This window comes from Channa argus, chromosome 15, assembly GCF_033026475.1.
Source record: "Channa argus isolate prfri chromosome 15, Channa argus male v1.0, whole genome shotgun sequence".
Lineage (NCBI taxonomy): Eukaryota > Metazoa > Chordata > Actinopteri > Anabantiformes > Channidae > Channa > Channa argus.
Window position 1 is genome coordinate 11,049,150 of NC_090211.1, and position 12,919 is coordinate 11,062,068.

Genomic DNA, 12,919 nt, shown 5'->3' on the forward strand with positions numbered 1-12,919 from the left:
ATGTCTATTACATTATGTATAGTACACACACACACACACACACACACAGAACTGCTTAACTAATTTGAAAAAATACTGCTGATTTAATTGTCCACAAGATAAAATTGACATTACATGTAACATAAAATTTGAACAAATATCGAGATTTAAGATTTAAACCTATTATCTTTTACCCTGAAAAAGGGAGGTCCCTATTTTTAGGTTCTTTATGAGATAGCGTCACCTTGTGGCGAATAGCTGGAAAAATGTTCTTGCACATTTACCAAATAAAATCCTAGATGTCGCACAAGTTTACATAATATATATTCGGGCTGCAGCTGATTATTTTACTAATTAATTTCCAATTTTTTTTTACCAATTAATCTCTTATTTTCATATTTGGTTGATTAAGGTTGTTATCTTCCCGAAACCCTAAATACCAAGTAGAGCTGCTCAGTTGGGACAAGTCAGAATGACAGTTATTCGTTGATCCTAACATGGGAAAAGCCTGCATATTGTTGCATATATATGACAAATGACAAAAACCATTACATGGATTATCAGAATAGTCGCCGATTTTATTATTGTTGTTTTTGTTGTTCTTGCTATTAGTTTAACGGGTAATGATTGGAGCAATAACCTTAAAAAATAAAAGAGAGAGATTCCCATTTGTATAATTCACATTCACAGTGAGTGCAACTGAAAAACAAGCCATCTACAGCTGTTATTCTGCATTAACACAGCTGTACTACATATTAAGTGTAAGCACATTTTTAATACAAAAGAACTATAATATTACCGCCACAAAAGCCGAAATGACTACATTGTTCATCGGCACACAACACTTCCGCTTGGTCTGTTGTTTACACATCTGGCAAACAGCAGGGGTTACTCAAGTTGGTTTAAAAATTTAAAACAATAATATTTTAAGATATAACAACGCAATAATCACAAATGTGTTTTACACCTTTTACAGTATAAGAAAAAATGTTTCGCATTAGAAAACATGAATCACCGGAGACAAATCTTGTCCCAAATTTATACAGCAGTACCCATGGATCTCGGTAGTGGTACAGTCCACAACACCCGGGTTTCCGCGCGAAAACACGGCCCGCGCGCCCGAATCGCTTATAGCATCCATTGCAAGAAACGGCACGCGCCAGGTAGTCGTTGTGGAACCGTCCTGTGCTTGAGAAGGGAGGGTTGACGTATTTTAAACGGATTTTAAAGCAGTTTTTACCTATTTGGTCTCACGCGTTTAGCCAACTGTTTACCATGCCTACGAGGACGTCCCTGTCTTTACCAGATGATGTCAAGAAAAGGTAATGTTATCAACCTGAATGCTAATAACGCCCCCGTAAGAGCAGCATGTATGCCGCTTGTTGTTTTACTTCAAAGGCGACAACAACTGCATTAAAACCCGAATACCTCTGTGCTCCTAGCGTGTCCTGCTTGTCATGACTGGGGCCACCAATTAACATTTTCCTTGTATTAGCAGCTGCAGCTAGCGTTAGCTTGTTGCCACTTGACAATTAGGTGCCGCATAGCTTTCTGTTACCGTTAGCTAGTTAGCATCTTAGCCTGTCAATGTATGGAACAGTATGTGGTTTGGCGCCACTGAGGAAGTTTTCCTACCTGGCGTTATGTTTATGCTAGCTGGCCGTCACACCGATTCTATTGCTGCAGGCTCGATAGCGAATGTGATGTCAGAAGATCTCCACTGTGTTGCGTGTAAATGAACTTACCGTAGTGTTGTTTTGATATGCTCTTCCTTCACAGGCTGCAGGTTCTGGATAAGGATGGCTTTTCTGACGAGGTAGGTTCTGTATGCACTTGCCGAAAAGCCTGCATGTTTTCTCTGAGTGTTTCTGAATGTTTTCACTGATATGAATCACTTTGACCCTCTAAAGACCATTGAGCATACTGTAATGTAACATCAGGTTCACGGGATTGTGTCACTTTAAAAGGGGAGTGACGCTATCGTCCACCGGTTAGGAAGTTTTTTGTGTTAAGTATGCACTGACAGGCATTATTAAAGCTAACTTTGCAATAGCTAGTTGATTTTGAATTGTACCGTCAAGGAGCTGTTGACTAGTAATAGACTGCACTTTATTTCTCCCCTGCCCCCGTTAGCATCTCAGATTCACCTGAGTGAAACATTTAGGCCAGTGATGTATGACAAACACACAAATCATGATTGTGTTGTAAGTTGACTTTAAAGAACATTATGAGTTTGCTTGACCTTATATTAAACATGTGTCTTTAGTTGACAACACTTTAAAAAGATAATTTAACTTAAGTTTAAAAAAAATGTTGCTTTTCATATATCTACTTCTCTTCCCTTTCAAGGATCATGTAAAAGAGAAACTCAGGTTGGTGCAAGACTTCCTGCATGTGGATGCTCAGTACCAGCTGACAAGCCTGGAGGAGAAAATGAAAAGTTCAGAGATCTCAATGGTTAGTCTTTCCATAATCCAAATAATTACACATTGTGGAACTTGACTGCTTATGATTTCTAATGTGATATGACATCTACTTATCCCAGGAGGACTACATCTCTAAAGTAAAGGCCTTGCTAGGAGAAGAGCTTAATCTTAAAAATGGCTCACACATTGATAGTGTGGAGGAGAATGGAAAGGGAAATGGCTTCACAAATGGTTCCCACAAAGATGAAAACTGTGAAGATGTAGCCATGGATGTACAGGAGGAAGAGGAGGCTGTCAAGTCACCATCAGCTCCTAAAGGAAAGGGTGGACGTAGAAGCAAAGCAAATTCTGACACTAAAAGTAAGTTGGAGATCTAACAGCAGCATTCAAAGTTAGAGATAACCCACAAAATAAAATAATTAGAAAACATAATCTTGAATTTACTTTGTAGAATCTCCAGCCAGTAACATGGTTACAAGAAACGGTGGGAAACAGCCAACCATCTTGTCCATGTTTTCTAAAGTGTACGTATACATTTTATCTTCCCCCCAAGTAAAAACGTAATTTTTTATTTATTTTTTACGTGAATGTGTCTGCATTCTATTAAAATGGATCTGTCTTGTTATAGACAAAAGCGCAAGTCTGAAGACTTGAATGGAGAAGCCACTAATGGACAAAGTGACGTAAAGAATGAGGGAGACGACGCTGAGGAGGTAAAGCATTTTTATTTACCAATAATGTATAAACATCAAGAGTTGGTTGCAAATCTTCATGTCCAATAACACAAACTCTGACATGTTTTAGTCTAGGGAGGAGAAGCGTCTCAAAGTGGACTCTCTTCCAGAGTAAGTCTTTTACCCTCTGAACATAAACGATTGAGCTTACACAAGTGAATGTACTGACACTTTTCTTTATGCAGTGCTGCTCTAGAAGAATCAAAGAGTGAGATTGTTAAGCCAGTTTCTACTGCAAAGGTAATAAATTGGCTCTTGTTTTTTGCTGAATATGACAGCTGTAAACATTTTTGTAATTATGGCACAGGCTGTATAATGTGTGTGTGGTCTTGTTTTTGAAGCCACCACCACCTAAATGCCAAGACTGCAGACAGTATTTAGATGACTCAGATCTCAAGTTCTTTCAAGGGGACCCTGACAATGCGGTGAGATTGTTTTGTCATGCACGTAGTGGAAAGTGTGCGTTTTTATTTTTTTTATAAATCAATTTGGATTTTGTTAATTACTTATATTGATTAGATGCGTATAGAAACAATAATTAATCTCTTTGCGTTTTCAGTTAGACGAGCCAGAAATGTTAACAGATGAGCGCCTCTCCCTGTTTGATTCAAATGAAGATGGATTTGAGAGCTATGACGATCTTCCACAGCACAAGATAACAAACTTCAGGTAAGTAATTCTCAATCATGCTTTGGTGTTTTTAAACTTTATTATTATTATTATTATTAGTGTGGTTAGCGTGTCACAGTTAACAATTATGTCTTGCAGTGTATATGACAAGCGCGGCCACCTTTGTCCTTTTGACTCTGGCTTGATTGAGAAGAATGTGGAGCTCTACTTCAGCTGTGTTGTCAAACCCATCTATGATGACAACCCTTGCTTGGATGGTCTGAAAAGACACATTTCATGAAGTTAATTTTGTTTGTACATAATATAATTAAAATCAACCAAGTGTTTGTTCTGTTCTCTTAAGGTGGTGTTCCTGCAAAGAAGCTGGGTCCCATTAATGCATGGTGGATTACTGGGTTTGATGGAGGAGAAAAGGCTTTAATTGGTTTTACTACAGGTAGCAAAGTGTTACCTATTTGAACCTATTTTTTTCTTCTTCCGGATGACCAACTGATGGTTGTCACCAATGTCTTTTCCTAGCTTTTGCTGATTACATCCTGATGCAACCCAGTGAGGAGTATGCACCCATTTTTGCACTGATGCAGGAGAAAATTTATATGAGCAAGATAGTGGTTGAATTCCTCCAGAAGAATCCTGATGCGACTTATGAAGACCTGCTCAATAAGATTGAGGTGAAATTTGATTTGAACAAACCAATCTTTATTTCTCAACTAAAAATTATTCTTAAATATTTCTGGTATTATGTATTGGGTGCTTTATTACTCTTTGCTTTTTTATTTTTAAAGAAAAAATTAAGTCCGAGAAATCACATTGCAGGGCGAATTATCTTGTCTTTCAAATCAGTGGCAAGATGTTCACTAGGTTATGTTCCTTTTTTCCTCAGACAACCGTGCCTCCTGCAGGGCTAAACTTCAACTGCTTTACTGAAGACACATTGCTGCGCCATGCCCAGTTTGTTGTGGAACAGGTGGAGAGCTATGATGAGGCTGGGGACTCGGATGAGCAGCCTATTATCGTTACACCCTGCATGAGAGACCTGATAAAACTTGCAGGTGTCACTCTGGGGAAGAGGTAAGAGATGACTAAATAATAAATGTTTTGTTTTATGTGTGGATTTTAATTTTTTGTTTTCTTTCTTTGGAGTCATCTTGAGGTAGTCAAACATCCTAAAGCACTGGCTTTGATTACTTGACATAGTCGGTTTATGCAATATATAAGATGGAGCTGTACAATATATGGATTTAGCATTGTCATCACAATCTGCGGTTTTTGTTGCTAGTGAGTGACCTGCATAGACAGCAAAGCACCAATCATAAAATTCTTGCCCATTTTATCAAATGTCATTTAATGCTATATGTAATTACTTTTACCCAATCACTTTAGAACTATAGTCACACTGTTGACCTGCCTTTGTGTTTGCTGTGCTGAAATCAGTTACATAGCCAATGTTGTGCATTACATTCAGTTTTCTTTTCTTTCTTTCTTTTTTTTTTTTTTTTTTTTTTTTTTTTTTTTTGAACAATCAATTGAACATTTATTTTAAATTAAGGAGTGTCGTTACCCTAAACATTCTGAAGCGATCAATCATTTCCAAATTAAGATATTTAAATCAAATACTGACAATTCCCTTTTATGTATAGATCTATCATAGTCAAAGGAGAAATTAAACATGACTGGTATACATTCTACATATCTAATTCAAGTCAAAGTTCCTTGTTTTTATCTGCACCCATTTTCTAGAATAGTAGCAGTTCCTTTACAACACACACACTTTAGAATTTGAGAGTTATCCATTTTATTTCATTTTATTTTTGCTTATACTCCTGTCTTTCTGCTTCTTGTTCCTCCTCCCTGATGTTTAACATACCTCTGACATTTCCTAACGCAGCAAGCTGCTGTACTGGTAGGTGGGCCTTGTTGTGAATGCATCCTTAGCTTGTATGGTGGCGTTATTGTGAGAAGCTAGTGTCTATGGACAAAATGAGCATCATAGTTCATGCTTAATTTTATTTTTATTTTTGTATTTAATTGTTTGGCTTTACATTATGGTTTATTTTATATGGCACATTTGAATTATGACCACATAACCTCTAGTGTGCCTTAAGTCATTGTTGGTGAACCTCTTCTGAAGTGTGTACACATAATGTTATTAAAAACTAACCCCAACATAAAAAAATTTCATGACTCAGTCATGACTTTCTGCCTTTTCCAAAATGTCTTTCCTTTATGTTCTGCCTTTCAGAAAAGGATACTCTCTTCCAGATATGTATATCTATAGGGTTTCAAGTATTAAGTCCACTTGGCTACAGTAATCCGTAAGAGGAAGTAGCCAGTGAAGTAGTGTTTTTGTTTTGTGTTTTAATATATATTTTTTATTTATTTTTTCTTTATGTAGAATACAAGGCCTTTAAATAGCCAATTGGCACGTTTCAAGGTGGGTATCCTTTAGAGAGGGGAAAACGCACAACAAAGTTGAAAGGTCAGTCTTTAGGTCAGGTCAAGAACTGTATTGTCCAGGTGCATCTGTTGGGAATTCTGCCTTTTACATCTTTACTGTGTCTTGTTTTCTTTGCTTGTTTCCTCTGTTGCATGGCCTGATGCTGTGGTGTGTTGACAGCCAGGGGCTTCATAATGCCATTGCTCCACATTCTATCAGGTATTTGTGCTAAGCCAACTGGATCTCTCCTGAACACAAACTTTGTTCTACTGACAGGAGAGCTGCAAGAAGGCAGGCTATTCGTCACCCAACGAAAATAGAGAAGGATAGTAAAGGACCGACTAAAGCAACAACTACAAAGCTGGTCTACCAGATCTTTGACACTTTCTTCTCTGATCAGATAGAGCAAAATGATAAAGAGAGTGGAGTCAAAAGACAGCGCTGTGGCGTCTGTGAGGTGAGTGAATGAATTTGAAAGAATTGGTAAAACATTTTAACAGTGTGCATTTTATTTGTGTCTTACTACTTCCAATCTTTTTTTTTTTTCACCTTTTATCTTAAGGTTTGCCAGTCTCCTGATTGTGGCAAGTGCACAGCTTGCAAGGACATGATTAAATTTGGAGGAAGTGGCAAAAGCAAGCAAGCTTGTAAACATAGAAGGTGAGAGAATGCAATGCTCCCAACAATTCCGGACAGTGCAGCATGCTGCAGTCAGGAGAATATCATAATTCCAGTGCATGTGTGGAAGGGGGCTTTATAAGCCGGAAATAACTTGCATACATTGGTGTGTCAAGTTTAGATCTAGTTATTCTTTTCTTTTTGTCCCTTGGATAAGATGCCCAAACCTTGCAGTGAAAGAGGCTGAAGATGATGAAAATATTGAAGAGGTGGACGTTCCAGTGGAAAAGGCCAAAAAGGTTTCTCATGCAAAGAGAAAGAAACAGACCCACTGCAACCTCACATGGATTGGAGAGCCTGTTCAGGTATTTCTCTGCCTCTTGTTAGAATTTAGTTTACCTGTCAACCATAAGGATGCATTACTCTATGTATACACATCTGTCTCCTAACTCATTCAGACGGAGGGGAAGAAGCAGTACTACAGGAAGGTCTCTGTAAACGATGAAATTCTAGAGTTGGGAGACTGTGTCTCAGTTTCATCAGAGGATCCAACCATTCCTCTGTATTTAGCAAGGTGCAAAATTTGACACATTTTGTGATTAAAATTTTTATTAAAAATGGTTTGTATACAGCTAACGATGTACTGCTTTTCAGGATCACATCACTATGGGAGGACATCAATGGAAAGATGTTCCATGCCCACTGGTTCCTTCGTGGGATTCACACGGTGCTTGGAGAGTCTTCTGATCCTCTGGAGCTCGTCATTGTGGATGAATGTGAAGACATGCTGCTCAATTATGTCCAAGGGAAAGTGAACGTCATGTATAAGGCCCCATCTAACAACTGGTTTATGGAGGCAAGTTCATTTGACAGCATTGTTACTTGCATTTTGTTTAATTTGTTCACCTGGGTTTAGAAGGTGAAATGACTACCTGTTCTCCTAATCTTATCAGATGCTCCATTCAAAAACGAAGTGCTGGCAGCAAGTTTTCTCTCTTTTAGTGCAAAAAAAATGCTTTATTACATATGTATACAAAGTCAATATACATATACACTATTGTATTATTACCAATTTTCACTCAACAAAACAAATGTATCTGGGAGTGACTGTGTGGTTAACTTATTCTACGTTCCGGTTGTCATACAGAAAAATCATGATTTGTGGTCATAAATATTGGTTTAAAGACCATAAAATCCATTGTCCAAAATTTGAGCTGTGTTTCTTGATATATGTATTTTAGGGTGGCATAGATGTTGACCTCAAGGTGATTGAAGATGATGGGAAGAGTTTCTTTTATCAGTTCTGGTATGACACAGAGTTTGCTCGCTTTGTTACACCTCCCAAGACCACTCCACTGGAAGACTGCAAGTTCAAGTAAGCACAAAGATTTGTGTTGCCAATGTAATTTGTAAAACTGTACAAATCTATAAAACTCATCCATGTTGTGTATATGACCCTTCTGCTTTCAGGTTCTGTGGTAGCTGTGCTAGGACTAAAGAGCGAGAGGAACAGGAAATACCTCGTGCATTTGATCCCCTGGAGAATGAAGACAACAACTCCAAGGTTCTGTATGCTCTAGCTTGCTTTAAGGGGGAACAGTTTAAGGTGGGAGATGGCATCTACCTGCCTCCTGAGTCTTTTAATTTCAGGTGAGTGGTATGATTCAACATTTGAAGTATACTCAAACTTGTACATCAGAAATTATTAAAAAAAACACTATGTTGCTCTGTCCTGACTCTTAGTGTGAAGCCAGCTAGTCCATTGAAGCGCTCCCATAGGAAAGAGGATGTGGATGAGGATTTGTATCCAGAATATTACAGGAAGTCCTCAGACTACATCAAAGGTTCAAACCTGGATGCTCCAGAGCCCTTCCGCATTGGACGAATCAAGGAGATTTTCTGTCACAGGCGTAGCAATGGGAAACCTGACATGTCAGAGGTCAAACTGCGACTCTACAAGTTCTACAGGTAAGAGTGACTTCAGTTAATAAGTGTAATTCAGGGTTTAGTGAGCAACTAGTGAATGAAACTGGCTGATTTTTGTCTTTTCTCCCAGGCCTGAGAACACTCACAAAGGTGTCAAAGCCAGTTACCACACAGACATCAATCAGCTGTACTGGAGTGATGAAGAAGTGACTGTCAGCATGAATGAGGTGCTTGGGCGCTGCCAAGTAGAATATGGAGAAGACCTGAACGAATCTGTCCAGGAATATTCCAGTGGTGGACCTGACCGCTTCTATTTCCTGGAGGTACAGTCAAGGCAATGTATCTGCAGTCATTTCAGAATCATTATAGTTCACTTGCAAAGAAAAATTCAAAAAAAATAAAATACTTTGCTTATGCTTAAAATATCGATGTTTATCCAAATGTCTTCCTTCCAGGCCTATAATGCAAAATCAAAAAGTTTTGAAGACCCTCCAAATCATGCTCGTTCTGCTGTTCATAAAGGCAAAGGAAAGGGCAAAGGAAAAGGTACAATTATTGTTTTTATCTTAAATTTTAGGTTAGGAATAACTAACATGGTAACGCATGTTTTAAATTCTCAAACAAGGTAAAGGCAAAGGAAAAGCATCTGTTGCACAGGAACCACAGGAGTCTCAGAATGAACCAGTAACAACTAAAGTGCCTAAATATCGCACATTGGATGTTTTCTCTGGCTGCGGTGGACTCTCTGAAGGCTTTCACCAAGCTGGTAATACTAATGTCTTTGTTGGCTATATTCTTTCAGCAGTTGTTGATGTAGTTAGCTGCAGCTTGATTACGTTGTGCTTTGGAGAAAACAAGACTAATTGCTGGTTATTTTAGGTATCTCTGAGACTTTGTGGGCCATAGAGATGTGGGAACCTGCAGCACAAGCCTTTAGGCTTAACAACCCCGGCACCACAGTTTTTACTGAGGACTGTAACGTCTTGCTGAAGTTGGTCATGTCTGGAGAGAAGACAAACTCTCTTGGCCAGAAGCTGCCTCAAAAGGGGGATGTGGAGATGCTGTGTGGAGGACCTCCTTGCCAAGGGTTCAGTGGGATGAACCGCTTCAACTCACGGACTTATTCCAAATTCAAGAACTCACTGGTAGTCTCCTATCTTAGGTCAGTGTTTGTAAAAGCAGATTCTCGTCTTGATGCAGACGTAATTTTATTTATTTTAAATAGTCCACTCAGTTCGTGGAAACAATTCACAATTTTTGTTTGTTTTTGCAGTTACTGTGATTACTACAGGCCAAAATTCTTCCTTCTTGAGAATGTGAGGAACTTTGTCTCATTCAAGAACTCCATGGTTCTGAAACTGACTTTACGTTGCCTTGTACGCATGGGTTACCAGTGTACTTTTGGAGTCCTTCAGGTGGGTCTGACTAAGCTTTTGTATTTCTATTTAGGGCAGGAACACTACTAAATTGCACTTCTCCCTAATTATATTAGCGTGAGGTTGCTAACTGAAAATAAGTTTGACTTCTCATTACCTTGTTATGTACATATCTAGTAGGCCCAAAATGTTTTACAAATGATCTGTCCTTGTATTTTCCTATATAAGGGTTAAATTATTTAACTCAATGTTGCCTTCCTCATCAGGCTGGTCAATACGGAGTTGCCCAGACCCGTCGCAGGGCAATCATTCTTGCTGCTGCTCCTGGAGAGAAGCTGCCTTGTTATCCTGAGCCTCTGCATGTGTTTGCTCCCCGAGCTTGCTCACTGAGTGTGGTGGTGGATGAAAAGAAATACGTCAGTAATGTCACACGGTAATAGAAACATCCTCTATAGTGTCCTATTCATTGTAATTATCATGAAGTTGGAGAGCTCCATAAATGGATAACAACAATTCCTTCGTGTGAGTCTAAGTTCTACAGAATTTATTGTCTTCAAACAGAGGTAATGGAGGAATCTACAGAACCATCACTGTTCGAGACACCATGTCCGATCTGCCAGAAATTCGCAATGGTGCAGCTGCATTGGAGATTTCCTACAATGGAGAGCCTCAGTCTTGGTTCCAGAGGCAGATCAGAGGCACACAATATCAACCTATTCTCAGAGATCATATCTGCAAGGTGAACTAATTTCTTTAATCTTCTAATGGGTCCTAAAGACAAAATTAAGACAAAGACAACATCTATTTTTTTTTTTCCCAGGACATGAGTGCTCTGGTTGAGGGTCGAATGCGTCACATACCCCTGGCTCCTGGCTCTGATTGGCGGGATCTGCCCAACATTGAGGTTCGTCTTAAAGATGGCACCATGACCAAGAAACTGCGTTACACGCACTCAGACAAAAAGAATGGACGAAGCAGCACAGGTGCCCTCAGAGGTGTTTGCACGTGTGCAGGAGGTTTGTTGGTTTAAATTCTACTTGACTAATGGAAATAAACAATATTTGCATTTCTAGAAAAAGGGCATCCCTAATGATTACAATTATGCTTTGTTTAGGAAAGCCATGCGATCCTGCTGACAGGCAATTTAACACCCTGATTCCCTGGTGTCTGCCCCACACTGGTAACCGCCACAACCATTGGGCTGGACTCTATGGGAGATTGGAGTGGGATGGCTTCTTCAGCACAACTGTCACCAACCCTGAACCCATGGGCAAGCAGGTAAAGCCACCTTTGTATACATTAAGTTAAAAACATTTTCAGCTGTCCTTGAAATCTGAAGAATTAAATCTGCCGCCTGGCTTGATTAAAAGAATTAAACTAGTGGCTTAAAGACCTGTGAAACATTTTGTTTAATGGATCTTGTGTTTATTTCCAGGGCAGGGTTTTGCATCCTGAGCAGCACAGAGTGGTCAGTGTAAGGGAGTGTGCACGTTCTCAGGGCTTCCCAGACACCTACCGCTTTTTTGGGAACATCCTTGACAAACACAGACAGGTAAAATCTGAGATTGTTTAAAGCTCACTCAAAAGGGATGGAAGTTTTTTGGTTCTGTCACTTTCAGTTTGATTAGCTAGCTGCAGAATCACTAACCATAGTGTGTTACAGACGTTGAAACAGTATTGGTGTCCGTTCTCTTCTTAGCAAGGGTTACAATCAATATTTCTGCAATGATTATTGATGCTACCTAGCATCAATGGCCCATAGTTAATGACTAGCTGTAGAACATAGTTGAACATATATTAGCCAAAGCAAACATCAGTCTCCAGGATTAGGGACTGACTGGTTTATTGTTGTCTTAAGTAAATTTTTTTTGGGTAAGCCTGGTATGGTATTTGAGTGACTCTTAACGTTTAAACTCATTAAGTAACTCTGTTGCTGCTCCAGGTTGGAAATGCGGTGCCCCCTCCACTTTCCAAGGCCATAGGGGTGGAGATTAAGAAGCGTGTCATAGAGAGAATGAAGGAAGAGCAAGCCTCTGGTAATACATTTTTCTCAAACTTTTGTTATTACTGAGTGACATTTAACACTTGTTGAAATCACTGTACAAATTGTGCACTTCTCTTTACAGAGAATATCCAAAAAGAAAAGATGGAGGGCTCTAATTAGTCCTTCTCCCCAGCAAGAGTATGTTTCACAAATCCTGATCTATCAGGCAATTATTATTTTTTTTTTTTTTAAATAAGCTGGCCTTCAACTGTGTCCCTAAGTGGCTACCATGGACATTCTGTGCAGTGCTGTTCATGTTGTTTTAAGTGTTTTTAATCATGTTGGGAAATGTTCATCTGGGGTAAATTTTATGTAGTTTTTATATGTAATATTTCAAATAAAGCTCTTATCAAATTGTTTGTAAATATCAACTTTTGCACCTAACACCCAGACAGAACAATTTGTCAGAATACACAGTCCAGGGCAGTTTTCAAAAATGGATAATAGGGTTTAAAAAATATCCTTTATTTATTAACATTAGCAAGGACTTTGCTGTATTTATCTATATGGAATTTAAAGTTGACACTTATAGGGTTTTAAGATGTGCATGTTGGACATCTATTTATGGACTCAACCCCATCTCTGAAATTAAACTTCCTAAAAACCCATCAGTAATGAGCACAAGCAACATGTTCATATTATTAAAGAAAAGCTTCAACGAATCAACTGTGCATAATGATCATTTTAGATTTACAGTTCTTTGGCTCGGCTCCTACTTTAGCATCTCGAGTCTAGACTTTTCTTTACAG

At 38.8% G+C, this 12,919-nt stretch overlaps 1 protein-coding gene across 2 annotated transcripts; it reads left to right on the forward strand.

Annotated features, from left to right (window-relative positions):
• The first annotated feature begins 1,099 nt into the window (after positions 1–1,099).
• On the forward strand, positions 1,100–12,529 carry dnmt1 (DNA (cytosine-5-)-methyltransferase 1). Of its 2 annotated transcripts, XM_067477327.1 has the most exons (35): positions 1,100–1,301; positions 1,759–1,795; positions 2,329–2,436; positions 2,525–2,765; positions 2,857–2,929; positions 3,034–3,118; positions 3,210–3,250; positions 3,325–3,379; positions 3,481–3,564; positions 3,699–3,808; positions 3,908–4,026; positions 4,113–4,205; positions 4,289–4,440; positions 4,653–4,840; positions 5,658–5,672; positions 6,483–6,663; positions 6,769–6,866; positions 7,042–7,189; positions 7,283–7,398; positions 7,479–7,680; positions 8,066–8,199; positions 8,295–8,474; positions 8,568–8,792; positions 8,881–9,073; positions 9,206–9,296; positions 9,376–9,516; positions 9,630–9,912; positions 10,024–10,165; positions 10,393–10,559; positions 10,688–10,865; positions 10,947–11,142; positions 11,241–11,404; positions 11,562–11,678; positions 12,069–12,162; positions 12,253–12,529. In XM_067477327.1, exons 1-35 carry the CDS (start codon positions 1,255–1,257, stop codon positions 12,288–12,290), a joined length of 4,536 nt encoding a protein of 1,511 aa, XP_067333428.1. In that variant the 5' UTR covers positions 1,100–1,254; the 3' UTR covers positions 12,291–12,529. The 2 variants fall into 2 exon arrangements, with proteins under 2 accessions (XP_067333428.1, XP_067333429.1); XM_067477328.1 differs by lacking the exon at positions 5,658–5,672.
• The last annotated feature ends 390 nt before the right edge of the window (positions 12,530–12,919 follow it).

Bases quoted from the DNA above. Each gene is read 5' to 3' on its own strand.
- dnmt1 (XM_067477327.1), top strand. From the start codon at position 1,255: ATGCCTACGAGGACGTCCCTGTCTTTACCAGATGATGTCAAGAAAAG. The intron at 4,206-4,288 runs GTAGCAAAGTGT...GTCTTTTCCTAG, and splicing joins TTTAATTGGTTTTACTACAG to CTTTTGCTGATTACATCCTG. The intron at 6,867-7,041 runs GTGAGAGAATGC...CCCTTGGATAAG, and splicing joins CAAGCTTGTAAACATAGAAG to ATGCCCAAACCTTGCAGTGA.